This window comes from Podarcis gaigeae (genome assembly GCF_964106915.1).
Source record: "Podarcis gaigeae genome assembly, chromosome: 3".
NCBI lineage: Eukaryota > Metazoa > Chordata > Lepidosauria > Squamata > Lacertidae > Podarcis > Podarcis gaigeae.
Genome location: NC_139680.1, coordinates 56,252,305 through 56,279,757, shown reverse-complemented (window position 1 = coordinate 56,279,757; position 27,453 = coordinate 56,252,305). Strand labels below are relative to the sequence as shown.

The window sequence follows — 27,453 nt, the reverse complement described above, 5'->3', positions numbered from 1 at the left end:
TCATAAAAATACTGAGGGGAGGGGAGAGATCAGGCCTGTGCACCAGTTTCTCCACTACTGAACTAGAGGATAAAGAGTACTGTTTCTCAGGTCTGCTAGCGAACTGGAGCATTTCATGGCTAACACCTTACATCTGGACATTTCAGTGACACTTTACTCCATTCTTATCCTGCCAATATCCTATAATGCCTTGAATATTTGAGTGATACAGCTGAGTCTTTGAGGGAATCTCCTCTTCATTTAGGCTTGAAAAACATACAGGCTTCCCAAACTGAGCAACAGTACTGTTGTTTTCTCTCTTCTGCTCTCAGAGCTCCTGCTCTCTTGCTTCCAGAAGTATTTCATGGGTCCTGGTTTTCTGTCAGGGGTTCTGATCTTCTTTTGTGTCCAGAATATGATCCAGGTCAAGCTCTTTCTCTGGCACTTCTTCTGCTTGGAAACGGAGTTTTATAAGCATCTTACATCCCTCTGTTTGATTCTTCCTTGCCATACCTTTGAAACTCCAGTGGGAGCACTTACAGTGTACCTTGGCTTTTTGAAAGTGCTTTTGGTTTATGGCTTATGTTTCCTCAAAGGAAGATCCTGGTCTATTTTTTATTCCTACACTCCACGACAGACTGATGTTCACACTTCCAATTCTCACTGTTCTCCTGGCTGTGTTCCATGCCTAGGGTATAACTAGTGAGAACAAGCCTTTCATCTTGTTCACATTTATTGACTGCTGGCTTACACGTGACTCCTCTTTTGCTTTTAATGTAACTGCATAAACTATTGTTTGGATTTTCAGCAATTAATCACCAGAGTAGGAATATAACTGTTGCACACAGTTATATTGATTGTAATCATGCTAGATTTGAACTGGTGGCCTAGATAAAAAAAATATTTCACGTGGTCATTTTTATGTCATGGAGATATTTATGCCACCATTTTCCTTCTCATATTTTAAGGTGCTCTGCTAAACAGTTTTTAATGTTTTCAGCTGCAACAATATTCTAAATGGAACACACACATCCACCACATAATAAAGTATGATTCTTTGTTATGGTCCCCTCCTTCCCATCTGTTCACCACTAGCTCAGAGAAGTGAAAAGAAATATCACCTTCATTTGAGAGAGAGAATAGTCAAATATTACTGCTACCTGATACCATCACACCAACCTAAATCTTGTCTTGAAGTTTGCAGCTAAAGCAATTGAGCTGGGAAAATTAAAATGGCTGCAGATAGGCTGGCCATATACAAAAGGGACATAGAGCTCTATTACCTTTAATTAATCTATAAAAGACAGAACTCAGGCAGGTGCAGTCTGTCTTACAGAGGAAGTGAAAAAATGCTTCTCCCGAAATTCTCTTCTACATAAAGCTTTCACTTCCTTTATTTGCATCTGATACCCCTAGTCATAGCAAACATGGTGAAAGTGTGACTCTTTCCCAAATTCTGTTCTGCTTTTATTTAATTTCAACCAATTCAGGGTCTCTGGAGGGACTTACAATGATGCAAAGCCAAACATGATGTAACCAGTGCTTTTTTCTAGGGGTACGCAGGGGTACACATACCCCTAAACATTTTGTGAGTCTAAGTTTGGCCTCATTAAGGGGCAGTATTTCAATATGAGTAGGAAAATGAGAGTACCCCTAAACATTTTTTTAAGGAAAAAAGCACTGGATGCAACATTCATAAATAAAGCAATATACTGTCTTGAACATATATGCATGTCTGGATTCTATGTAAAAGGCACAATAAAACATGCATTAGATGACTTAAAGTTCTCTCTTCCAGAATAATGCCAAGAAATCTCTTTTATTAGGTTCCCTAACAGTTCCATAAGTTTACTTTTGCAGCCTAGTCCAGCTGTTCACAAAAAGGAAACCTTATTCTTCACTCTCTGCTGTTTCAAAGCAGGCTTCTTAAAACAAGCTCTGTATAGGAAAAGGGCCTGCTCCTGTGGGCTTTACAGTAAGGAGGTGACCAACTGTTCCTTATCTAAACACCAGCTCCTAACTGCATGGCAAATGAAATCATATTTGTTTCTCCCTGTGGCCCAAGGAGACCCGGATAGTGAAAAGCAGGGTATAATTCTAAAAAGATAAAGAAAAAGGTAGCTGCTCTACACTTCAGCTTCCTATTGAGCATGTGCAGAAATATAATCTTGCCATACTTCTTAAAGCAATATGTACACAAATGTGCTGCAAAAGCAGCTAACCTAAACATATGCATTCTGCAAGAAGGTGCCTGCTCCAGGTTGATGACTCTGTAGCTCTTATACCAACCAATCCATTTCCACACTAGACACACTCTGATTAAGGGATACTTCACATGCCCCATGGCAGAAAATAGGTGTTTGTTCTGGATCAACTGAATGTTATGTAGCAACAAGCCCAAGCCAATCCTGGGTTTTCTGATATGTTGTAACCCACTGTGGTTGAAAAATTTGCTGAATGCATACCGTACATTACCAGTGCCACCTTAAAAATGCCCTGTGTGAAACCACCCTCAAATTGAAGCTCAGCCCTCATTAATGTTTAATATATGAAATGTGAGGGAAACTATTTTAAGACATTTGAAAAAAAGCCACCTGGGATTGCGAGCATTCGCAACTGAATGTCCAGTGGTGTGAAAGCACATCAGGGGCCAATCCACGTAGCAATCCTCTTAAATTGGTCCTGCCAAACATAAGATGCTTGTTGTGTGGATTGGTCCTACTGGGTTGCCATGACAACAGCAGTGGATACATCCATTTGGCAAAGACATTTACATACAACACAGCACACCCCGCCCCCTGCACATTCTGTTCATGCCACATGGAAGGATTTCTCAGCACCAGCCACATGACTGTGGCAATATAGAGCAGGTCTTAGAGGACATCTTTCAATGATCACAAAGCAAATGTGTGTGTGTGTGTGTGTGTGTGTGTGTGTGTGTGTCTATGGTGGTGTTGGTGGTAAAAAAATTACTGTTAACTCCCTTGAGCATAGCTTGACTATGTTATCTATCATCTATCTATCTATTATCTATCTATCTATCTATCTATCTATCTATCATCTATCTATCTATCTATCTATCTATCTATCTATCTATCTATCTATCTAATCTATCTATCATCTATCATCTATCTATCTATCTATCTATCTATCTATCTATCTAATCTATCTATCATCTATCATCTATCTATCTATCATCTATCTATCTATCTATCTATATCTATCTATCTATCTATCTAATCTATCATCTATCATCTATCTATCTATCTATCTATCATCTATCTATCTATCTATCTATCTATCTAATCTATCATCTATCTATCTATCTATCTATCTATCTATCTATCTATCTATCATCTATCTATCTATCTATCTATCTATCTATCTATCTATCTAATCTATCTATCATCTATCAATCTATCATCTATCTATCATCTATCTATCTATCTATCTATCTATCTATCTATCATCTATCTATCTATCATCTATCTATCTATCATCTATCTATCTATCATCTATCATCTATCTATAATGGGTGTCATTATGTTACATAATTACATCAGTTATTTAAACATTAAGGCTGCAATACCATATGCTTGGTATTCATAGTAATAGGAAGAAAGCTGCAGCAGTACTTTAGGGCTAGACTTCTTTTAATAAAATCTATATGTGCAACCAGTTCTTTTTCCTGCCCTCTAGGCTCTATTATACACACACACACACACACACACAATATATATATATATATATATATATATATGGAGAATCTTAGACATAAAAAATTTAAAAGGTCAATTTTATGATGAAGCGCACAGACCTGGATATTCTAAATGGCACCCTAGACTAAAGCAGCTAATTGCTTTTTTCACAGCACAACTCTCTTAAGTGCTCACAATGCAAATGGGTTCATATGGGGGGTGGGTGGGAATCCAAATGCATCTATCTTCTCTTTCCAAGCCTGCCGGGACTTATTTGAGATGAGTGATGCTACAAAGAAATAGAAATCACCTGGAGCCTGTTAAAATTATAATCCAGGAAAGGGGTGCAGGAAACCCCACAATTATGACAGTTTTAATCCATCTGCCTCTGTGCATCCACTCCAGTTCCAATCAGCTGCTATGGTCACAGGTGCATTATTCTGTGACAGGAGATGAAAAATTCCTTACTGAACAAACATTCCAAATAGCAAGATACCACAGCATCTCAGCTTGCTTATCTCTACAGCTTTAGAGGCATTTATTTGTCAGTAAACAAAATAAATTAAGGTCATATATTGCCTTGTAGCACATCTCTAGTTCTGCATTGTATAGGGAACTTGCTGAATGATATCTAGGTTTGCTTCCAGGAGCCAATTTTGCATTATGCATCACATTTTAAATAAAGGTAATGCAACAATGCAAGCCTGCAGTTTGTTAATTAACTTCTGGGGAAAGCATTAGTTCATAGTGAATAGCACAACACATCAATATACAAGCATCACATTTCCCTGCCTGAAAAAGTGATTTTACCATTGCTAATATAGCAATTTGCATTTTTTAAACACACACATGCACACATTAATTTCACCTTACTTTACGTTTCAAGTTTTGATTTGCCAATGTGAGATATGTCATTTATGTGGTAAAAATTATACAGATTGCAAATAAAATATTTAAATTGTGCCTACATGTACTTGTCATATTGAATAGTAGTAACTGATGGAAACTGATAAAACTGCCTGATAATGAGAGCAGGGACAATTTATTTATTTTATTTATTAAACTTTACTTTTTTTAAAACCAAAGTAATTCAAAGCTACTTAGAACAATAAACAAACAGACAAATCATTCTTCACAAATACAAAGGCTGGAGTCTCCATAATGATGTTATGTGAAATTGGACTGTAAATACCTTCAGACCAAACCAGACACTTTGCAGGGGGCAGAATGAAAAAGAACTTTGGGAATGGATTTTACTCAGAAAAAACACACACCAGGAGATAAATGGTTAAGCATCACCTCTACCTGCTGGTCTATACTTCTCTCACACACATGGAGGTAATGAGTTTTGATTTTGACTTTCCTCTTCCCTCCTTGTCCTCTTTCCCTTGTGTGCCATGGTTTATAAGATTGTGAGCCTGTAGGTAGGGACTGTCTTGTTTTTGATTATATGTAAGCCACTCTGGGAGCCTTTTGGCTAAAGAGCACGACATAAATGCTCCAAATAAATAAATGATACATCAATATAATGCTTCTTAAACCAGTGGTTCCCAACCTGTGTGGCCTGTGGATCTGTGGGGGGCTGTGGAGTCGTCCCAAGGGGTCCACGAATAATGCTCCTCCAGCCAGTGCTTGATTGGTTTCTTCCTCTACCCTCTTCTTTGTCCCAGCAGTATCTCCAGGAGGGCTGCCTTATCACTGAGGAGCTTTTGAATGCACAGAACTGCTGCTCATTGGCTTTGGCCTGTACCTTCCCCACTTCCCTTTTGCTGTACTCAGTGTGAGGTGTACTTAGATAAACCTGGCAGCTCGGTATTGGAAAACCCTTTTTTTGTGGAGTGTGATTTAATGAGGGCCATATCCACTGAAGACACTTAGAGCAGACATGATCTGGAGCTGCCAGCTTTCTTCAGGGCTGCAGTCCTATGTACACTTAATGCAGGAGTGAACCCCACTAGCAAAGTAAAACTTACCTGCAAGTAAACAGTCATAGGCCTGGGATGTAAAACCACTCCATGCTTTCTAATTCCAATTTATTTTTTCCTGTGTGCCTGTATCTCATAATATTACTATTGTAATATTTTTTCTATTATGACAGAGACCCGAGAATAATGCATCTCAAATAAATTGTTAGCATCATCTGCTAATGTCTAATAGATTAACTCTTACTGATTTATTAGATCAAATAGATCAAAGTACTACTGCTTGCTTAATTGGTGCAATTTGCATACAGTTATTCTGCTTGTGATGAATTTGCACCATTGGACTTTCCAGGGATTCATAATGTTGGTTTTGCTTGATTTGCCACAGCACATCTTTTGATCCCTGGTAAGGTAAAGGTAAAGGTACCCCTGCCCGTACGGGCCAGTCTTGACAGACTCTGGGGTTGTGCGCCCATCTCACTCAAGAGGCCAGGGGCCAGCGCTGTCCGGAGACACTTCCGGGTCACGTGGCCAGCGTGACATCGCTGCTCTGGCGAGCCAGAGCCGCACACAGAAACGCCGTTTACCTTCCCGCTGGTAAGCGGTCCCTATTTATCTACTTGCACCCGGAGGTGCTTTCGAACTGCTAGGTTGGCAGGCGCTGGGACCGAGCAGCGGGAGCGCACCCCGCCGCAGGGATTCGAACCGCCGACCTTTCGATCGGCAAGTCCTAGGCGCTGAGGCTTTAACCCACAGCGCCACCTGCGTCCCTTTTGATCCCTGGTAGTGATTCCTAAATAAGACTATTTTCCTGCTTATGTTTGCAGAACTTGGTAATTAATCCAGCGCATGTGTAACTGCATTTACTTAGTGCAACATCATTCATCCTGGTATTCCCCTTTCTGCCCTGCTATTTGTTGTTGCTCACTCTAGAAGACTGATTTCTCTCGTCCATCTTCTACTGTCATGTCATGCTGGATACATTAGCTTCCTCATTAAGATGAAAAAGTTGCTCCGTAGTGTGTCCTTTTGGTTAAACACAGCTTGTCACATGGTAGTAGTTCAATGCATGCCAGCAATGCCTTTGGTTTCAATAAGCATGGTTTAAACCTTTGATAGAGCTGCTTCTTAGCTCAAGTAGGAATTACAAAACTTTTGAAAGAGTGATTTCTCAGACTGTATAACCTGACTTCAAAAGTTCTCTTAAATCATCATAAGATACAGCTAAAAGTTGAAATTGCTTCTAACCTGCCCCCCAAGAAAAACCCATCTTAATCCACTCCTACACCTGTTCTTATTATGCAACCACAAAGGACATTAAGATCAAATGTGGGTTTTTGTTCTCAAGCATTCTGAACCTGGTGGTGGACCTTTTGATTAGCAAAGTGCCCAGGAAAAAACAGAACTTAAGTTGCAACTTTGTCCTTCATATTGATATTGATGGGTATAGTTTCACTATTCCTGGTAACTTCCTTCTAGAACTGCAGTATATGGCTTGAATAGACTAAAGTGCTGCTTTTCGGGTTACATTTATAGACACTGGGTGACACCTGCATTCACTGTTTTACAGATAATGGAGCAAACTCCGTGCCTTTAAAATGTCATGTCAGATTCAGTCTCAGGATTTATTTCATTTCGTCATGATGAAAACATAGGAATAGTTGTGTTAAGCCTAAACACTTTTTCTTGTGAGAATAATTAATGTGCTATCATAGACAACTGGGAAAGACAGCTATGCCCAGCTTTTCAGGAAATGATTATTCAAGGAAATCTGAAACATGAATTTTAAGAAAGCAAAAAGATTGGCAAAGAAGAATGGGAGTAGGAAATCTAGGATCATAGGCTCTTGTAGCATTTAGGATTTATACTACCCAGCATCAAGTCAGGCATCTTGGTTTTAAATAAGAAAAATACATTCACATTGTGATGGTTCAGTATAACAAATACTGTATGTTTTCATTTCAGACTAGCATGATTTTAAAAATTCTGGAATAAGGGAAAAGAGATGGAATGATGTTGTCTCTTGATTTAGGACAGCTCTATATCAAATATAAACACTCCAACTAAAAAGAACATTGATTCCTGAAAACTGAAGTTTGTAAACCTTTGGAGTCACTGAACTTTAGCTGGCTGATCTTTTGATTTGTTACCACTTAGGTCCACTGCCAGCTTCTTTCTAATGGACATTAGGCTGTTTATCTTCTGAAAAACAGGGTAGTCTAACCAGCTAATACTGAAAATATCAATTGGCTTTTAAGCTGTTCCACCCATATTTAAAACAAAATACCATCCTGTTTGAATCTTCAGAAGACTAAGTTATTTCCTGAAGCAGGCATGGAGAGTGCAGTTTATTAATCTTTGACGGACCACAAGCTATTGCATATATTGACAAGTGCTTTGTATGTAGGAGCATTAAATGCTGTTAACCGACTCAAAGTCAAACAAAGACATTGAAAAAAACGAACAGTGAAACATCTATTATATGCATTGTTAGAAGGACATTGAATTGGCATTTGTAACCTGGGTCATACAATGTATAAAGCATGGGTGACCAACCAGTGAACTGAGGGCAACATGTAGCCCTTGACCTAATTTCACACAGGGAGATGGGAAGCTTGGAGAGTGGAAGAGGGAAGGAAAGAGGGAAAATGGGAAATCTGAAATAGATGAAGGAAAAAGTAAAAGCCCTCTGGATGCGATGAGTCAGACCTCTGGGAAGAACATTCACCCGCCCCCAGCATGCCAGGTAGGAAGAAGTGGGAGAGAAAGTGACAGAGTGAGAGAGAATGGGGTGGCAGTAAGAGACTGAAAAGAGGGGGTTCCTACCCACTTTTGGGTCCACTTCCTTCTGGCATGCAGCCCCCTTCCACCTTGAAGCATCCAGTGGAAATGATAAAAACAGAGAATAAACCCCAAAGATGCTGAACAACAATGCCCTTTTAAAATTAATGCCTCCAATAGCATACAGCCCCAAACAAATTACCTCCAAGGAAATGTGGCTTTTGGCAAGAAAAAATGTTTCCCCACTCTGGTATAGAAGATCCAAATGCCCCTTCAATTAGGAATTCACTGAATGGCTTTGAGCAGGTTCCATGACTTAGAATATGGGGTGGTTCTCCCCCAAAGTTGGCACAAATTCCTTGTTTCCTCCCAATCCAGTTTTTGTATGTGAAGAACCTTGACAGTTTTCTGTCAATAAAGGATGCTTTCTACCCGATGAATTTGTGCTGCAAAAGTTGTTGCGTGCCTGAAAACTTTGAGCTTTTCTGTGACAAAGCATTTGCGACACAGTGGCCTCGGACCAGGGTGAACTAGCTTCAGATTCTGATAAAACATTTTGAGTCACTCTCACACACAGTGTTGATGAGAATAAAGTGGACCCAATTTGTGCTGCCTTTTGGAGTAAATATACCACATGCAAATAAAAACAAGAACTGAGAGTATCTGGATGAGTGACGATAAGTTCTTGATCTGTGAAATGAAAACACCAGTGATAAAGAATTGTTCCCATAACTGTTGTTATAGCATAGTGGCATAACCTAATGAAAGGATATTACACAAGTACCAGAAAAATGATTACTTATGAGTGCTCAGAAGGGTTAAATTGATGATCTGTACAGGACAATATTTATTATGTCTGTCAATCATTTCCTCTTGTCTTTTTATGCCCTTCAGCCTTAAAACAAAATCATTATTAAAATTTTACCTACAGCTTACTTAACTGATTTGTTCTCTCATCACATATAAACTACTTTCCTGGATTAAAAAAAAAAAATCAATTCAGCACTACCAGGAATATTGTTAAAAGATGCTTACATTCCACTATAATACACACACTGGCACATCTCCTCTTCTGAAAACATATGGCATTATGTGCATAAAGATCACTCTGGAGATTTACTGTAATTATGTCATGATGTGCTTATTGTTATGGATTCGACAGCCCTTCCTCCATTTCTACCTTCTTTGTTTGGGGACAGCTGCTCACTTCAAGCTGCCTGCCGCTGCCTCTTTCTAGCAGCAGAGGCAGAATGAAGGAATGCCTGCTTGAGAAGGCACAGTGAGTGACATGAGGAAAGGCAGACTCCAGTGCTACAGTGCAGACCAGATGAAAATCTAGTAACTAGCTGATGATAATTCACTGAAGCCTGCAGAACATTTTAAAAAATATCTTTTTAAGACAAGTCCCAAGGGCCTATAACAAAAACGACAAAGGTTCTCATAGATGTTAGTCCAACTAACCCCTTTTGTAGAAATGAGACATCACCCTCATGCAAAGCCATCAGCAATCCCATGAATTTACTGCCATCCTGCCATAACATTCAGGACTGTGCATTGCATTGATCAGCAACACACTGTGAGTTCATTCTCACCACCACCCATTGCGGTGATGGGTGTACCGCAACTCATGGTACTGTTTTATCGTTACATGGTTTCATGTGATGATTGCTCCTAGGTGTCAAAGCAAATCGCACCATGGACCCCCCCCCCCTTTTCAGCAGCATATTCTGGTGACTGTAAGGTACAGCTCTCTGTTATTAATTAAATAATTAATATTTATATCATGCCTTCCCCCCAAGGGCCTCAAGATGGCCCTGGGATGTAGATTAGGCTGAAAGAGGGACTTGCCTAAGGTCACCAGTGACTTCGTTGCAGTATGGGTATTTGATCTTGTTCTCCCTGTGTCTCTAATCACTACATTCAGAAATGGCTAACCTGTTACAGCAGAGGGGCAAGACTAGCTTCCTGGCAGCAATGGAACTGCCACTTCCTGGTAGAGGGTTGAGGAAGCAGGAAGGGTGATGTGGTACAGTGCAAGACTGTTTCTGCTGTTGTGCCCATAGTGTCCCAACGTCTTCACCTAGTAAGCTGCAGAAACTCTTATTTTATAAAATGCCCTGTATGAAGGGAGCTATAGAGATTTAATAATAACCCTGATGCTGGGAAGCTAGTGTTGCAGTTCCGTCCCCCCAGGCTAGCCACGTCTGACTGCACCACTAAGTTATTATTTTTCTTACTTATCAGGGAGAGAGAAATCAAAATCATGTCCAAAGGGCGCGACATACTCTATGCCCCATAAAGTTTGCATCCCAAGTAGTGCAACTGGAAGGAAGATCATGCAAGGAGACTTTCTCACCCACTCCTGCCTTTAGCTATATTTATCCTCTGAACTGCCCACCTAGCAGTTCGAAAGCACTCTTAAGTGCAAGTAGATAAATTGGGACTGCTTTATAGCGGGAAGGTAAACGGCATTTCCGTGTGCTGCGCTGGTGCTGCAGCTTCGTCACGCTGGCCACGTGACCCGGAAGTGTCTTCGGACAGCGCTGGCTCCCGGCCTCTTAAGCGAGATGAGCACGCAACCCCAGAGTCGGACACAACTGGCCCATACGGGCAGGGGTACCTTTACCTTTACCTTTTATCCTCTGAAAAAGCTCTCTGGGCATTTGGGGAATTCTCTTGAGAAAAGGGGAGACTGCTGGAGAAGAGGCAAGTTCTGCCTGTGCAAGGTATTTCTGTACCATTTAGGGCAATTTCCTTTTCCCTCAGAAGCTTTCCTACCTAATGCTTCAGTATTGACCCCCCTGAGATTCCCCACCCCCCAGGGGAACTGGATTGGGAAAGAGAGAATAAAAAAGTATGAGCTTCCTTGCCCCTATGCTACTTTTACTATCACACTAACCCTGTGAAGCAGGTAGGGCTGAGAGACAGTGAAATGGCCCAAAGTTATCTAGTGAACTTCATGGCTTGAGTTGGGATTTGAACCCTGGTCCAACATCCTATCTTTTATGTACACATATCTACAAAGGAGTGGCCCATATTATTTGGTCAGAAGCCAAAAGGGAAAGTAAAGACTGCATCTTTTGTGGTTAATACTTCCACAAGGTATTTCATTATGTTAGAGGCTCCAGCTTTGCAATTCTTAATCCCACTTACACTGCAGTCCTGAAACCACATAGTCAGGAGCTGATTATTTACTCTCACCATTACCAAAACTACTTATTGTGGAATGCCTTTGGGACTGCTCCATAGTAAGTGGTTTTCTAATTGCATCTTAAACTTCCACAATTTTTAATCCATTAGCTGCTATCCACAGAATCTGCACTTGGGCTTAATAAAGGCATCTCTCAGAGAAAGTAATATGAGAACCATAATTATTTTTGCTCTCTACCATTCACTCTACCCCCAAACCTGCCTCTATATAATACATGCAGCGTTTTCATTCATAAACACGCACAGCAAGGGACAGATTTGCACATTACACCGGAAGTATGCAAAATTGATATCCCAGTGATTTGTGCACCCACATTTGGAGACATTCATAGTAATGAGTGGATGGGGAACTAGCACATCTCAATAAGTGTGATTTCACTATTCATATATTTTCCAAGAAGCACAAAAAGCAGGTGAACTTGCACAATTACTACTACTACTACTACTACTACTACTACTACTACTATACTTTTATTGAACTGTTTAAAGATGCCAGGTTCCTTCTCTGGTTGCTGGAGGTAATGGGAAGTACATGGGAAGCACAACTAAGTGAAGTGAAGCACTCTCTGAGTTTCTATAGGTGGGTGCAAGGCACCATTCTGTACTTTCCCAAGGGCCCTTGCAATATAAATGCCCTCCTTCCTAATACAGCCAATCCATCATCATGAAAGTCATTTGGCAAGTGCATTATAGTAATGATGAACTGCAAGATAAAATGATAACAGTCCAGGATTAGTCTTCCTGAGCCCAAGGCATGGAATTCATTGCGAAGCTGACAAAAGTGTTGAATTATTCCATATAGTTTCCATCAAACCCAATTTAAAATAAAAATTCTTTGTAAAAGATCAAAGGCAGGTTTTGTATATGAAATTCCCTTTAAAAAGGAAGGGCTTGTGGTGACTAGGTAAATCAGACCTGATAAACAATACATTAATGCGGCTAGGTAAAAAAGAAGCTTCTTTTTCAGTACTTCCACCCCTAATGAGGTGTTCCTTAATATTACTGTGAAGCAGACTCTCAGGAATATACCATGCTCTGAGGCAATGTCACAGCAGCCTAAAGCTGGTCACTTCTTTGCTAATAAGACATGATGGTGTTATTACATTATCATTGGGGGGTGGCTCAAATCCTTCTTCCCTTCTACTAATTTCACTCATTCGTGACTTAAGGACTAGTGTTTCTATGGCACCTATCTGTATCAGTTAGAATCAATAGTTCTGCTTTTTTAAAAAATAATAATAATAAAGCGTGTTCTCACTAAAAGGAGAGCACGGGTTGCGGATGGGGCTATACAAGGCACCCCATGATTGCTAGGCAAGTTAAAGCCAGGGCTTGTTTAGATGGGAGGATCTGGTTATCTGGGGAAAGTTGATGTTGCAAACTTAGGGGTGGGGTCAGTGGCTATTTAAGCAAGGTCCACAGCTTTCTCTTTCTCTTTTGCTGTGGACATCGGATCTTGTGGACATCGGATCTCATCGGATCTCTGAGTGACTACAGCAGAAGTTTGGGTCGTATACCCTTTCCCTTTGTTTTTCTTCCTCCATTTTCTCCTCTTTCTTTAATTTGTTGCTGAAAGATCCTTCCCCACTTTATTTAATTTTCCTGTTTGTTTTGATTCCCTTTAATTTAGTCGGGGGGGGGGTGCTCGGCCTGGGCCCAGGGGCCGTGTGGGGAGGGCTTCCCTCAATTCCCCTGCCCTCTTGCAGGGTCGATCCCCAGTCAAGGGAACATTTCTTCTCAGTTTGTCCTTGCTTCTCCCTTCCCCACAGGCTTCTGTTGGTAGCTTCCCTGCGGCTGGCTGCCTGGCTAGGGGTGGCTTACCTTGCCCTGTAGCAGGCCCTGGGAGGCCGGCCTGGTGTTGCTGGGGGGCTGGGTGCCGCTGGTTGTCCCCAGAGGTGCATTGATTTGAGCGGAGAGCTGTGAGGCCTCCATTTTGCAGCCTCATTAGGCGGGAGCGCCATTTTGATTCCTCTCGGCCACGTGGCGGCCTCTAGCGTTCAGGCCTAGTAATTGCAGGGCCTGGTGGTTGCTTTATCCTAGGCTGAGTATAATTGGTACTACTGCGACCTCTTGTGGCAGTTGATATGTTTGCAGGCAATTAATTTCTTCAATTGCACGCAGCCTGGACGGCTAGTGTAGGTGTGTGTGCTGGTAAAGAGCACAAGGTTGTGGTTTGTTTCCGTATTGGACAGCTTCTGATTTGGTGGCTGGTGCTCTTCCCAGCTGCTCCTGGGTTACCGATCTGTTGCATAATCTGTAAGCAAGTGGTTGCCTCCTGTCTACTGGTGCATCATTTTATAGTCTAGGTCTTAGTTTTAATTAACTATTTAATTCATTCTGCTTCATTTTCTTGCAGATTCTAGCGTCTTAAAGAACTTAGTTGGTTTTTTTTTTTTTTTTTTTCTCCTCTACTTAATTTTATTTTCTTTTCTTTTCTCACCAGTAGTAGGAATGGCTCCTAAGAAGGCAGCAGGAAGGCCTGTTCCAGCCCGCTCCTCGAAGCGGCCTATAAAAGGCCCATCCCAGGCCTTGCGATCTCCGCAGCCTGGTCAGTCCTTGAAACGCATCCAGGCTATGGTTTCAAGTTTGTCTGGCGACCCGGTGACACTGGCAAGGGTAGAGGCGGAGATGGATGGCCTGCTACACCGTTGCTCGACCCCGTCAACGTCATCAGCATTCCCGCCTCCCCCGGTGGATGTTTCCTCTCCTGCATCATCATCTAGTGAAGAAGGGGAGCCACTGTTAGCCGGAGTTGGCTTACCTGATGCTCCGCAGGTCCAACCTTCGGTGCTGCCTGTATCGCAGGATGCAGTGCCTAGGGGCCGTGGTCGTGCCAGGGTCGGCGCCAGAAGAAGCGCATCGACCCGGGGCCGCGCTGTACGGGGCTCACCTGTACGGCCCCCAGCGCTGGGGCATTCTAATCCAGTTCATTCACAAGTTGTCTCTGTTCAGTCAGCCCCAGGTGCAGTGCAACAGGGTGAAGCGTCAGATTCTTCGATTGAAGACAGTCTTCCTCTTCCTCCAAGGTCCTCTTCCGGTGGGCATCGTCGCCGAAAAAGGGGCTCCAGGAGGCACTCTAAGAAGAGACGGAGGGACACATCGTCCTCCACTTCAGGTACTTCCTCCATCAGCTCTAGCAGTGATGAGGGGGCCCCCCTTAAGCTTTACTGGGGCTACGGGGGAGCCGCTGGACAAGGGCCTTTCCGTTCCCAAAAGACGGACAATTGTAGCAAAGGCTGACAGGACTTTTGAACGTTGGATGGATAGTTTCCAGGTTTTTGCTGGTGTGATTTCTGCAGCGTATCCCAAGAGGTCTCTGCACCTCTGGGTTTATCTGTCTATTGTCCGTTCAGCTTTTACGATGGCTGGCGAGACTGCTGCATTATCATATGACCAGAACTTTAGGCGTAGGGCGGCCAAGATACCGACGGCCCGCTGGGACAGGAAGGACTTGGATGTGTGGACCACTTATGTGGCACCACGTATTGAGAAGAAGGCTTCTGAGTTGCAAAAATTCAAGCCTGCCACCCAAAAAGTTGGGCGCAAGTGGTTCTGCTGGGACTTTAATAAGGGCATTTGCCAACGTCAAGCCTGTAAATTCGCACACCTTTGTGACAAATGCTCTGGGAGCCACTCGGCTTCTGCTTGCTCCGCGGCCAGGCGGCCCTTTCGCAGGGGAGGGGGCTCCCAGCAGCCCCCCAAGGTCCCTGCCCAGCCTCCTGTTCCCGGAGCAGGAAAGTGATATCTTTTCTTTGGCCTATACTCCGGTTCGGCTACAGCCGTTACTGGCGTTACTGGAATCTTACCCAGACAGAGAGTCAGCGTCGTATTTGAGTAATGGTTTTTCGCTGGGATTTAGGATCCCAGTGGTCGTGGCCCCTGTAGCCCAGAATCCTAGGAACCAGAAATCCGTTAAGGACATGCCTGGTGTGGCGCGTAAGAAAATTGAAAAGGAGCTGGCTTTACGTCGTATGGCTGGTCCTTTCGCCACCCCCCCCTTTCCTAATTTGCACATTTCACCCTTGGGAATAGTTCCCAAGAAGGCCCCGGGGGAGTTTCGCCTAATTCATAACCTCTCTCATCCTAATGGTACGTCGGTTAACGACGTAATTCCCCCGGAGCTCTGTTCGGTGAAGTATGCCTCTCTTGATCATGCGATCAAGATGATAAGGAAGTTTGGGCCTGGTGCCCTATTGGCCAAGTGCGACATTGAGTCGGCTTTTCGTTTGTTGCCAATTCATCCTGAGGATTTCTGGCTGCTGGGTTTTCAGTTTGACGGGGGATTCTATTTTGATAAGGCTATGCCCATGGGCTGCTCGGTAGCTTGTGCGGCTTTTGAGTGTTTCAGCTCATTCCTGGAATGGGCCTTGCGCGACAGAACCGGTTTGGGCGGGGTTACGCATTATTTGGATGACTTTTTACTGGCCTCCGCGAGGGACACGGGGAATTGCGTGGTTCTGCTGCGTGCCTTTGCGTCCCTGGCTGAAGACCTGGGGGTTCCATTAGCGGCAGAGAAAACTGAGGGTCCCACTACGCAACTTACCTATTTGGGTATCTTGTTGGATACCGTGGCCCAAACCTCTAGTTTGCCGCCAGATAAGTTAGTTGCTTTAAGGAAGGTCATTGAAGAACTGCTCCCATTGAGGAAGGTTACCTTGCGACAGCTTCAGTCGTTGCTAGGTCATTAAACTTTGCTTGCAGGGTGGTGGCGCCGGGGCGCCCGTTCTGCTCTCGCCTGGCCAAACTTACCTCGGGGCTGCAGGCACCGCATCATAGGGTTCGTTTGTCCGCCCAAGTGCAAGCCGACCTCCGTGTGTGGCTGGAATTCCTGGAAGAATTTAATGGCGTATCACTGTGGCAGGACACTTTGAACCTCCACAATGATTTTCAAGTGCATTCGGACGCGGCAGGGTCACTGGGGTTTGGTTTGTTTTGGGACGGCAGGTGGTGTGCTGAACCTTGGCCCCAGGCTTGGTGTGGGGAAGCGATAACTCGAGACCTGACATTTCTTGAGTTTTTCCCCATAGTTGTTGCGGTACACTTGTGGGTCGAGCATTTTAAGGACCATCGGGTTTGTTTTTGGTCCGATAACCAGGCAGTAGTGACTGTTTTAGCTAAGCAGTCATCCCGGTCGTCTAGGGTTTCGGCCTTGCTTCGGGTGTTTGTTTTGCACTGTCTGCGTTTTAATATTGTATTTTCTGCTCGCTTCGTTCCGGGTATTTCTAACGAGATTGCTGATGCTCTGTCCCGTTTTCAGATGGAACGATTCAGGTCATTGGCGCCAGAGGCTCGAGACCGTCCGGAGATTTTCCCGGATCATCTCTGGAACCTTGGCAACACTTAGTTTCACAGGGAGTAGCAGCATCAGTCGCCCCTTCCACGCTAAGGTCCTATAAGAAGGCCTGGGCTGATTTTCTGTCCTTTAATGGCCAATCGGCGGGGGCGGTCATCACCCCTCATTCTACTGCCCAGGTGCTTAAGTATCTGGCACATTTGTTCCAGATGCGCCGGGCGGCTAGGACCCTGCGACTTCACTCGGCAGCAATTTCTTTCTTTAGCAGGGCCACTTTTGACAAGGACCCATGTAGGAAGTTTGTGGTGCGCCGGGCATTGGAGGGATGGGGACGGCTCACCCCATCGAGGACTGTTCCCAGAAGTCCCATCACTTTTGAGTTGCTGATACAGATGCGCAGTAAACTGCGGAGCATCTGTTGGTCCAAGTTTGAGGCCCGTCTATTTTCAGCAGCCTTTTCCTTGGCATTCTTTGGGGCACTGAGGGTAGGCGAGGTGGTCCTGGAGCAAAAACGGGATGGAGGTTCCAGGGGTTTGCTGTTGCAGGACGTGAGCATGTCACAGTCGGACCTGAGGGTGCATATCAGGAATTCGAAGACCGACCAGGTGGGTAGGGGAGCCGTCATTCGGCTCTCGGCAACGGGAGAGAAGGGTCCTTGCCCCGTAAAGGATCTTAAGAGATACTTGTCCTTGCGGCCGGCAGGCGAGGGGCCTTTGTTTATTCATGAAAATGGGCACCCTTTAGTCCGGCATCAGTTCACTAAGGTGATGCGCAAGGTGGTAGTGGCCTGCGGCCGCAAAGCATCGGAATTTGCTCCTCACTCCTTCCGTATTGGTGCCGCAACGACAGCTGCCCATTGGGGTTTGTCTGCAAGGAGGATAAAGGACCTGGGTCGTTGGAGATCGGATGCATTCAAAGTATATGTGAGGAAATAATGGTGGTGTGTGTACTGACATTTTTGTGTTTTAACCCTAGGTCTGGCCGCTATCCGTATTTGGATAGTGGGACACAGCATTGTGCACTGGGCCGCTGTCAGAGCTCGTCAATCTGGTCTGGGAGCTGGCTTGGGCCTTCCGCAGCACGTGCAGGTGTCCTGGATTTCCAGACGAGGGATGCAGTGGAGAGAATTATTGCCTCTCATGCACAGACGGGTCCTCCACGCTGGCCCCCCTACAGCGATAGTGGTGCAGCTGGGGGAGAATGATATGGTTTCCTCTTCCTGCTTTGGGCTGCGTGCTGCCATATTACTGGACTTGAGGGATTTGGCGGCCTTGGTGCCTTCAACCACACTAATTTGGTCGCAGCTGCTGAAACGCCGCATTTGGAGGGGTAGCCCTTGCCCGGCGGCCACCGAAAGAGTTAGGAAGCGGATTAATTCCGCGGCAAGCAAATTGGTGGTTGGTTTGGGCGGATTTGTGATTCCTCACCCTCTGATTTCGTTCAAGGCCTCTGAATTATTCAGGGATGATGGGGTGCATCTTTCCCCGATGGGGAATGATGTCTGGTTGGATGCAGTGGTGTCCAAGTTGAGGGTGTGGTTTAGTCTGTGAGTGGTTGGCGGCGAGCGTAAAGGGCTCGGGTGGCGGTTAGGCATTGGTTAAAATTGGTTGGTGGAGGGGTATGGATAGGCTGGGCCTGCCCCTCCAATGCTGCACGGGTATTCCGTTAAAGGAATTCTGGAACTTACCATCCCCTTCGTCCAAACCCTTGGTGCAGGGTGCGGGCCGTGTAAGTTCCAAGGAGCATGCGGGGATTAGCTGAGGGTCTGTTTCGCAGCTCCAGTTGACCCTGATCTTGCTCTTCCGCACTGACTACGGAGTCAGGGCTGTCCCCAAGGCGGGGAGGACAGATAGTCTAACCAATGCCTAAGCAACCACTCACAATTTGTATTGATAATAAAGTTGTGGCCAAAATTATGCCAAAAACCTTAAACAAAAATAATGTGTGAAGTTTGAGTTATTGGGTTTGGGGTGTCTTGGGGACCTCAGCACGCAAAGCGTGTTCTCACTAAAAGGAGAGCACGGGTTGCGGATGGGGCTATACAAGGCACCCCATGATTGCTAGGCAAGTTAAAGCCAGGGCTTGTTTAGATGGGAGGATCTGGTTATCTGGGGAAAGTTGATGTTGCAAACTTAGGGGTGGGGTCAGTGGCTATTTAAGCAAGGTCCACAGCTTTCTCTTTCTCTTTTGCTGTGGACATCGGATCTCCCGCCCGCCCTCCCTTGTTGGGCTTCGCTTGACCTTGCTATGCCTGTCATGGGGTCGTTCGCCTTGGTGCGGGGGCCCAGTAGGAATTTACCTCTTGGCTGATTAGTGTGTGCCAATTGGGTTTTGCCTACTGCGTAGCAAATCGTCACAACTTGTAAGGTTGGCGGTTAGGCATTGGTTAAAATTGGTTGGTGGAGGGGTATGGATAGGCTGGGCCTGCCCCTCCAATGCTGCACGGGTATTCCGTTAAAGGAATTCTGGAACTTACCATCCCCTTCGTCCAAACCCTTGGTGCAGGGTGCGGGCCGTGTAAGTTCCAAGGAGCATGCGGGGATTAGCTGAGGGTCTGTTTCGCAGCTCCAGTTGACCCTGATCTTGCTCTTCCGCACTGACTACGGAGTCAGGGCTGTCCCCAAGGCGGGGAGGACAGATAGTCTAACCAATGCCTAAGCAACCACTCACAATTTGTATTGATAATAAAGTTGTGGCCAAAATTATGCCAAAACCTTAAACAAAAATAATGTGTGAAGTTTGAGTTATTGGGTTTGGGGTGTCTTGGGGACCTCAGCACGCAAAAGAATTGTATTGACCTAGCTAAGAGCTCCATCTTAATCAAATAAAGTTCTTTTTCTCCACCATGCCCAGTGAGCCCAAACTTGATTACAAAAGATCTTGGTTCATTTAACATGACAAATTATTGCCAGTCTGTTGATTCACAGAAAGTCTTGGTGGGTTCTCTTCAATACATTGTAAGAAAATTCTTCAAGATGAACATTCACTTGTAAGTTGCAGATATGTAATATGTACATGTTCCTTATAAAAGTTGATATGAAAGCCACTCATTTCAGCAGGATGTGAGCCAAGGATATATAGATAGCACCTGCTATTTGAAAACCTCTTGCAGTGTTTGATTGACAGAAGTATAATGAAAATTTCTTCTAGCGAAAGAGAAATCTACAATTGTCACACCCACCCTGCCCCCACTTTCACCATCTGGATGCTAGAGGTCTTTGGCTGTTCTGAGAAGGGTTAACAGAAAGTAACCATACTGACATTCATCATAAACTTGATTTTAAGTGGTTCAGGCACTGGAGCTGAAGTTCTGACAAATCTGACTCTTTTCTCATTTGCATACAGCAAAATATTCAGAACAAAAGGCACAATGCAATGAAATGGAAGCAATACCTAGTCAAACACGGTTGCAAAAACCAAACCAAACCTAGGCACTTTTCATAACTAAGAGCATGCCCTTCGTGGCTGGGACACTAAAGAGGGAAGGAAGCAAGTTTGTCTTCCAGCCAGCCATATGTGGCTGTCTTCACTTCTACTTTAGTGCCTAATTCCAACCAGAGATTGGAGGAAAGGTCCCAAAGTTAGGGACTAATAAATCTGAGCCTTGGAACTTCTTGTTTAGACCTGAGAAAAAAAGAATAGGATATCTCTCATTTTACTGGCAAGCTGCATTTGACTTCAGGTCACATTTCTTCTTCTTTTCCCACTGGTTCTACAAAACCGAATTGGCTCCTTAGTTTGTGGGGGAAATTGTGCCCTTGCTTAAAACTGTAGCCATTGCTTTTTGTTCTGATCTGAACCAGTGCTCAGAAGTGCCAGCAGTGCTCAAAGTCCTAGAATCAAAGAGCTGGAAGGGACCTAGATCTAAATAGGATCCCACCACTACAAGGAAACACTGACCATTTAGCCTATAACAAATGGATCCATATGACAATGCCATAACATCTGCCACAATCAGTAAGCAGCTGTTTGTTAAAGTACATTCAATGTCACATTGCTTGCCCTGTTTTATTTGGCTGATCTGTCTTGCTGATCTTAGAGTTGCATAACCTGCATTTTAAAAACTACTTGATTTGAAACTAGGATTCTTAGAAACCACTAGGTCTTCTAGAAATTTCTCTGTATGTGTGAACATAAGGTAATGATTCTGAACTGAGAATCCGTGTCCTTCTGAAGATATTACTTGGCTCCACTGCAGTCTGCCTTTGGGCCTGGTCATGGTGCTGGTTAATGCCTCACAGGGCTACAATTCCCAGCACCTTTAACACGCCCCGCTTCCCAGAATTCTTGGGGTGAAGCCATGTGCTTTGAATGTGCCATAAGTGCACCTTAAATGCATAGTGTGGGTACGTTTGAATGACTTTTCATGAGGAGAAGTACAAAAGGTGGTGAAAAAGTGTATCTTCAGCACATAACCTATGCAGCCCACACTGCTGCAGCGCTTGCATTCAACCAGCACCATCTCAATGGCTGACCTCTTTGCAGCTCCAATCAGCTGCTGCTTTTTGTTTGAAAACAGTCCTTCTAGTTATGGTAATGTCATCACAATAAGATTTTGCTTGGTGGTAATATTCAAAGGCAAACAAAGATAATTCACAATAAGAGCAAAAATGGCCCTGAGGTTGCAGATGCTTGATCCTTTTACAGTAACAATGTGAATTTTTGCAGGACTTTGGAGAAACATATTAGGCCCCCTTTGCACACCGAAACTACAAGGTCCCAAATACTCATCTCAACCCTAAAATTAATTATGCTGTCCCGAAAGGCAAGCACTTACTGTAAAGCTCTAGAATAGCTAACTTGATTACGGGATTTGTTTTTTAAACAGAAAGGAAAGTTAGTAATGGTACCATGATAATTCTTGCAGTGTATTACGTTAGTTTCAGTGCAAGCAAAGAGAAATTGTGGTCAATACATAGCATGTTATATAGGAAGGCACTCAGCAGGATCAATATGGAAATAGCCAGCCTTTATATAAATTATTGTAGTTGGTTGTATTTAAGTTGTTAGTGATGATGTATTTACAGTATATGAAGGAAGGACTTTTGCTCATTTTTTCTGTTATAGTGCTGTTGAATTATGCTTAGTAGCATATGTAGCACATTTATTTACATTTGCATTTAGAGAAGAGGGAGCTGATAAATAATTTTTCTTTGATTCAATTAGTGCAACTTAGGACTGTTGTTCGCAAATAGAATCATGGAACTGGAAGGGACCCACAAGGGTCCAACCTCCTGCATTGCAGGAATCTTTTCCCCAATGTGGGGCTCGAATTCATGACCTTGAGATTAAAAGTCTCATGCTCTACTGAATGAATTATCTTTTGCTTATTTTATCCCCTGTAGGGAGTGTGTGTACACACTGGATGCCTAGTATGACAGAGACCTGTAGCACGAAAAGGGAGCCAGTGGAGTTCAGTACACAAGCTACACATAACATCCATCTGTCACAGCTACGGGTGGATCGGGAATTTGATTTGGTTTGCATTTTAATTTTCACGCTCCCTGAAACAATATACAAACAGAAATGCAGCCATCCTTCAGAATTCAAATTCTGTGAATTTTGTGATGCAGTTCTCAATCCAAACAATGTGTACAAAAATACACATATTAGGACAAGGTTTCCAACACAGTGCCCATGGGTGCCAGTGTGCCCAGGAGAACCTACTATGGCACCCGTGAAAGGTCTCAATAAATATCCTCTCCAAAATTCACAGTGTACAAGAGAATGTTCACTCTTCCTGCTCAGTTCCTATTTGCAGTGGCTCAGTGTTTCCTACATTAAACACACACCTTTAGAAATGCCCACATTTCATTGGATGGCAGGACTGGACACCAAGAACTGAACAGAGGTGTAAAGTGCTTTTCAACTGTGAGCAACAGTGGCGGCACCTGATATAAGTGCCCTTCCCCCCCCACTGGTGGTGGGATGGAGTTGATGAGGGGCATATCTGCTCCATTTTGAGGTCCTGTTTCCTTTTCTGCCCTTTTAGATCCGGCAGCCACTTTGTGTTATGCCATGCCTCCAAGGCAGCCATGTGGCAAACTAAAATCAAGGCGGGAACAATGAGAGAAACTGGAATTGACAGATCCATCCATCCCTACACACAGCCACTGGGCCCTCCCTTTGCAGTTTTCATTCACCTTCATCCCTTTAGTCTGGTAGAAGTGAATGGTAAACTGGAAATAATTCCCACAAAAATGATTTTCGTTTTCCTACAAAAGGATAACGTTGAAACATATACAAAATATAGAAACACACACACACACACACACACACACACACACACTGTAAGCTGCCCTGTGATCCTCAGATGAAGGGCAGTAATAATAGTAATAATAATAATAATAATAATTTCTGTGTAAAAACAGTTTGTAGGTGTGATTTTCTTCCTACTAGAGTCAATGATAAATCTCTGATTTATAACGACAATAGATTGCGCATTGCAAATATTAGGTGGCTTGTCTTATTTTAACATAAAATAAATCACTTGGAGTGAACGATACAAAATTATATGTTTGTGACCTATGCTCATCTTCCATATATTTGTATAATCCACCCAGCCAAAACACTACTGTTGCAGTGCAGGAGAGTGGTAACCCAAGAGTGGATGAAAATTCTTGCTGTTTGGTCCAGAAATTATTGGTAAGAATGTGAAAAAATAGCACAAATCACACAACAGGCAAACAAACATGGACAAAGTGAGTAAATGTTTTAATCCTCTACTTGCTCATCCTACAACTGCTGCATGCTATTGTAAGGATATAGATAGTAGTGTGTGTGTGTGTGTGGGGGGAATTCAATTTGGTTTGCATTTGCAGACAAACCTACCTAATTTGCAGTTTAAGAAACAATATGCAAACCAAAACACAGGCATTCTCTGCAAACGTGACATAAAGGCTGGCAACTTCAACTGCTTGCAGATGACCGCAGTGCCTGGAGACAGACAGGTCATGAACCCATAACAGTGACCAGAGGAGGAATGACCACTGGGGAAAGAAATGCCATGGTGCATCTGCACCACCACAACCGGATGCCTTCATTTGCCCCAGCTGCAACAAAACATGTCTCTCCTGCATCAAGTCTCTACAGTCACAGCAGGCGCTGTAACCTTCCAACAGCTTGACTTCACCCCCCAAAGGCACACTCCTTCATTGTCTCCCAAGACAGGTAGATGCCAACAAGAAAATGTCATACAATGATGGTTTTTAAAATAATTTTTTGCTTTGTCAACATTTTATAAGGACATTTTATCAGGACTTGAAATGTGTAGTGAAGATATCTCAACTAAGATTATTTTATTTTGATGAAATTATATTTGTTAACTCAAGGGATTTGAAAATGAAATGGTGACTTTGAAACAAGCGGGCAAAATCAATAGCCATTAAGTGAATGAGGACATTTTAATGTATAGAGCAACATGAGTTAATATACTTTTATCACCAAACCAGCTCATACCTCAGACATTTGTTTTGGTCAAACAGAGGAGCCAAAGAAAGAAAGAAGAATCCATCATTTTGAACCAAGTGAAGTGTACCACGAAACCGAGAATTATTTGTGGTCATTCTAAATCAAAGAAAGTAACTAGGGGAAATTTGGTATATTAGAACTGAAGAACATATATGTGGATTACTTCATTTAGGTATCTCCTATCTGCAGAAACAGAGATGATAGAAACACTAGTAAAGGTAAAGGGACCCCTGACCATTAGGTCTAGGACTCTGGGGTTGCGGCGCTCATCTCGCTTTATTGGCCGAGGGAGCTGGTGTACAGCTTCCGGGTCATGTGGCCAGCATGACTAAGCTGCTTCTGGCGAACCAGAGCAGCGCATGGAAACGCCGTTTACCTTCCCGCTGGAGCGGTACCTATTTATCTACTTGCGCTTTGACGTGCTTTCAAACTGCTAGGTTGGCAGGAGCAGGGACCGAGCAACAGGAGCTCACCCCAACTCGGGGATTCGAACCGCGACCTTCTGATTGGCAAGTCCTAGGCTCTGTGGTTTAACCCACAGCGCCACATGCGTCCCATGATAGAAACACTAGATGCATATAAAAAAGACTGCAGGAAATCTTTCCAACACACTGATTCTACTTGGTCCACATATGAATAGCAAGGCAGAGACAAGCTCCTCCTTGGATTCCAGTGTAACCCCTCCCTCAGTTGCTATTTGCCATCATTGTTGGGCACACAACTGCTATGCCATCCATGCTACATTATATACACATTTACTAGGCACCAAGTTCATGAACTCAAGTAAAACTGAATAAACCAACATAGGATTGCACAGATAGACCACAAAGCTTGGCAGGAGAGAGCTTCTCACATACTTGGCAGGTGTCAATTAACTGTCTAGTGGGTTGCATTCATTTTGGTGATAATTTTGTAGTTGACTTTTCACCCTCTATTAATATTAGAATGTAGTGCCTGAAGACAGGAAGTAAGGTTGTGAATCCATAGCAGTGACCAGAGGACAAATGACCACTGGGAGGAGTGCAGAGAGAAGAAACGCCTTGGCGCATCCACAGCTGCAACAAAACATGTTTTTCCCATATCAGTCTCTACATTACAGCAGATGCTGTAACTTTCCAAGAATTTTACTTCACCTCCTGAGACAGACGGATGCCAACTAACCAGTAATCCTTTAAGAATGCGATTCATACTGAAAACGGATGCTTAAAACTTAATGACTGCTTAAACCATGCCTATCTAGCTATATAGTTACATTGTACTCTGTTGGGATATACTACACAAAAGGGTCTGAAAGAGGAGATAATTGGATACTTACTGCAAGAAAGATCTGTAGGGAACTGTGAGCCACTTCTATATATTGGTATTCAAGAACACAACCTGAGACAGTGATGTAGCGATGGTCCTCCGGTGCCCAGTCTGGGGCTGGGGTCACAGATGTCACTGTGCAGCCCGGCCCATTCTCCATCCACCAAGAACGGTGCATTGAGATATTGAAGGTCAGTATAAGATCTGTTTCCTGTCAAGAGGATAAAAGAAGAAGCAGTAGTATTATGGATCAAGGTCCAATTTTCTGTTATCATTAGAAAGAACAGGCATCTACATAGATCCATTATGAAGACGCATGAGAGTTGAATGAAGTATGGGGTTCAAAGTCTCATTCACTCATGACACTCAAATAAAAATTGAATCTGAATTTGGAATTTGAATCGTTTCCATTCCATTTATGTTCCAAAGAGGATGGCACATTGATAAATGTGTCCACTGGCAGGTGTGCCTCTGAATGTCAGTTTCTGAGAATTACAAGAGGGGAGAGTGCTGTTGTGCTCATGTCATGTCATGTGCTATGCATCTCATAGGTATTTCTTTGGCCACTATGAGAACATGAAGCTGGACTAGGTGCGTTTTTGGCTTGATCCAACAGGGTTCTTATGATGTCCTTAAAATGTATGTATAATACATGTGACATTGTAATCACACCAAGCTCTTGTCTTTTCCCCTTCTGCTTCCATAAAAATGTTTATACACAGCTCCATTTTATTATTTTCCTAACCCTTCACAAGGCAACACTTATTGCTGAAAGCTATTTCCCAAGGCACCGTGGCTGTCTCATGTATTTTCAGTGAAAAGAAAGTCTGCCACCAGCTGGCACATTCAGTAGGAAGGAATATCCAGAGAAAGAGAACCAGCACATGTGCTCAGTTATGCAGAGGAAAGGCAAAGCCTCACGTCACAAATGCCCTCTCTGAACCCAATCAATCCCACATATCATGCAGACAATCCCACTATTTCTATCATTAACATTTTGCAAATCAAGTTAAGATTTTTTTGGGGGGGAGGGGAGCACTGATCAAGGGAACTTCAATACAGCAGAAGGCAGCATCTCTGCTCCTGCTCTTCACAGCCCCAAGAGATCAGTGCTGTCTCCTCAGATTCCACTGATCACTGAAACCAGCTTTCACTCCCTGCGACACCCAACAAGCAATTGATGCTGTCAATTCTAACAGTGCAGATCGCTTTTAGGTAGTACAAGTATGCTGAGGCTCAATTTATTAGTAACTAAAGAAAACAACTGGTACTAAAGCACAAAAATCAGTGGATTAATTTATTATTGTTCACATCTATTATTCTGGAGCATCAAAATTCAAGATGAAACACCATTATTACAACTGTGCTGTGTATAGCACTGTTGAACACACTATTAATATAGGTGTTGCTTAAAACACGGCTGTGCATACCACAGGCTGAATGAATTTTGAGTGGACTCTAAAAATGTCTGCAATAATAGCAAGGGACCTCTCCCACCCTGCCTTGAGTAGTTGCCGTATGTTTTCTGTTTAACATCTGTGTTTCAAAGACTGCCAGGGAAACAGCTGCCTTGAAGCCGTAGAACTTAACAGGAAGTGTTGATACACATTTGGCATGTCAATATTGTATTCTTACTAGCATTCATGTTGAGGATGAATTTATAATCCCAGTTCAACAAACAGTTGCTTCCTCTTCAGGACACAGAGCTACATCTGTGCAAGTTTTATTTATTGCCTATGAATATAGTCAATCTTTTGTAAATCCTGATGATATTTGAAAGCCCTGCTAATGAAAA

The 27,453-nt window shown here is 43.4% G+C and overlaps 1 protein-coding gene and 1 long non-coding RNA gene across 6 annotated transcripts in view; one reads left to right on the top strand and one right to left on the bottom strand.

Moving 5' to 3' along the window:
• LOC310841029 overlaps positions 1-1,400 on the top strand; it is a 70,425-nt gene extending 69,025 nt beyond the window's left edge. Inside the window, exon 3 of the long non-coding RNA XR_014562269.1 lies at positions 312-1,400. This is a non-coding gene — a long non-coding RNA (uncharacterized lncRNA). The remainder of the gene's footprint in view (positions 1-311) is intronic.
• The window catches only part of NKAIN2 (sodium/potassium transporting ATPase interacting 2), a gene marked incomplete at its 3' end in the record, with an annotated part of 479,738 nt that overhangs the window by 72,720 nt on the left and 379,565 nt on the right, over positions 1-27,453 (bottom strand). For all 5 annotated transcript variants that reach the window (XM_083731510.1, XM_083731508.1, XM_083731512.1 and 2 more), the window contains one exon: positions 25,669-25,869. In XM_083731510.1, the coding sequence (XP_083587636.1) occupies positions 25,669-25,869 (201 nt within the window). The remainder of the gene's footprint in view (positions 1-25,668; positions 25,870-27,453) is intronic.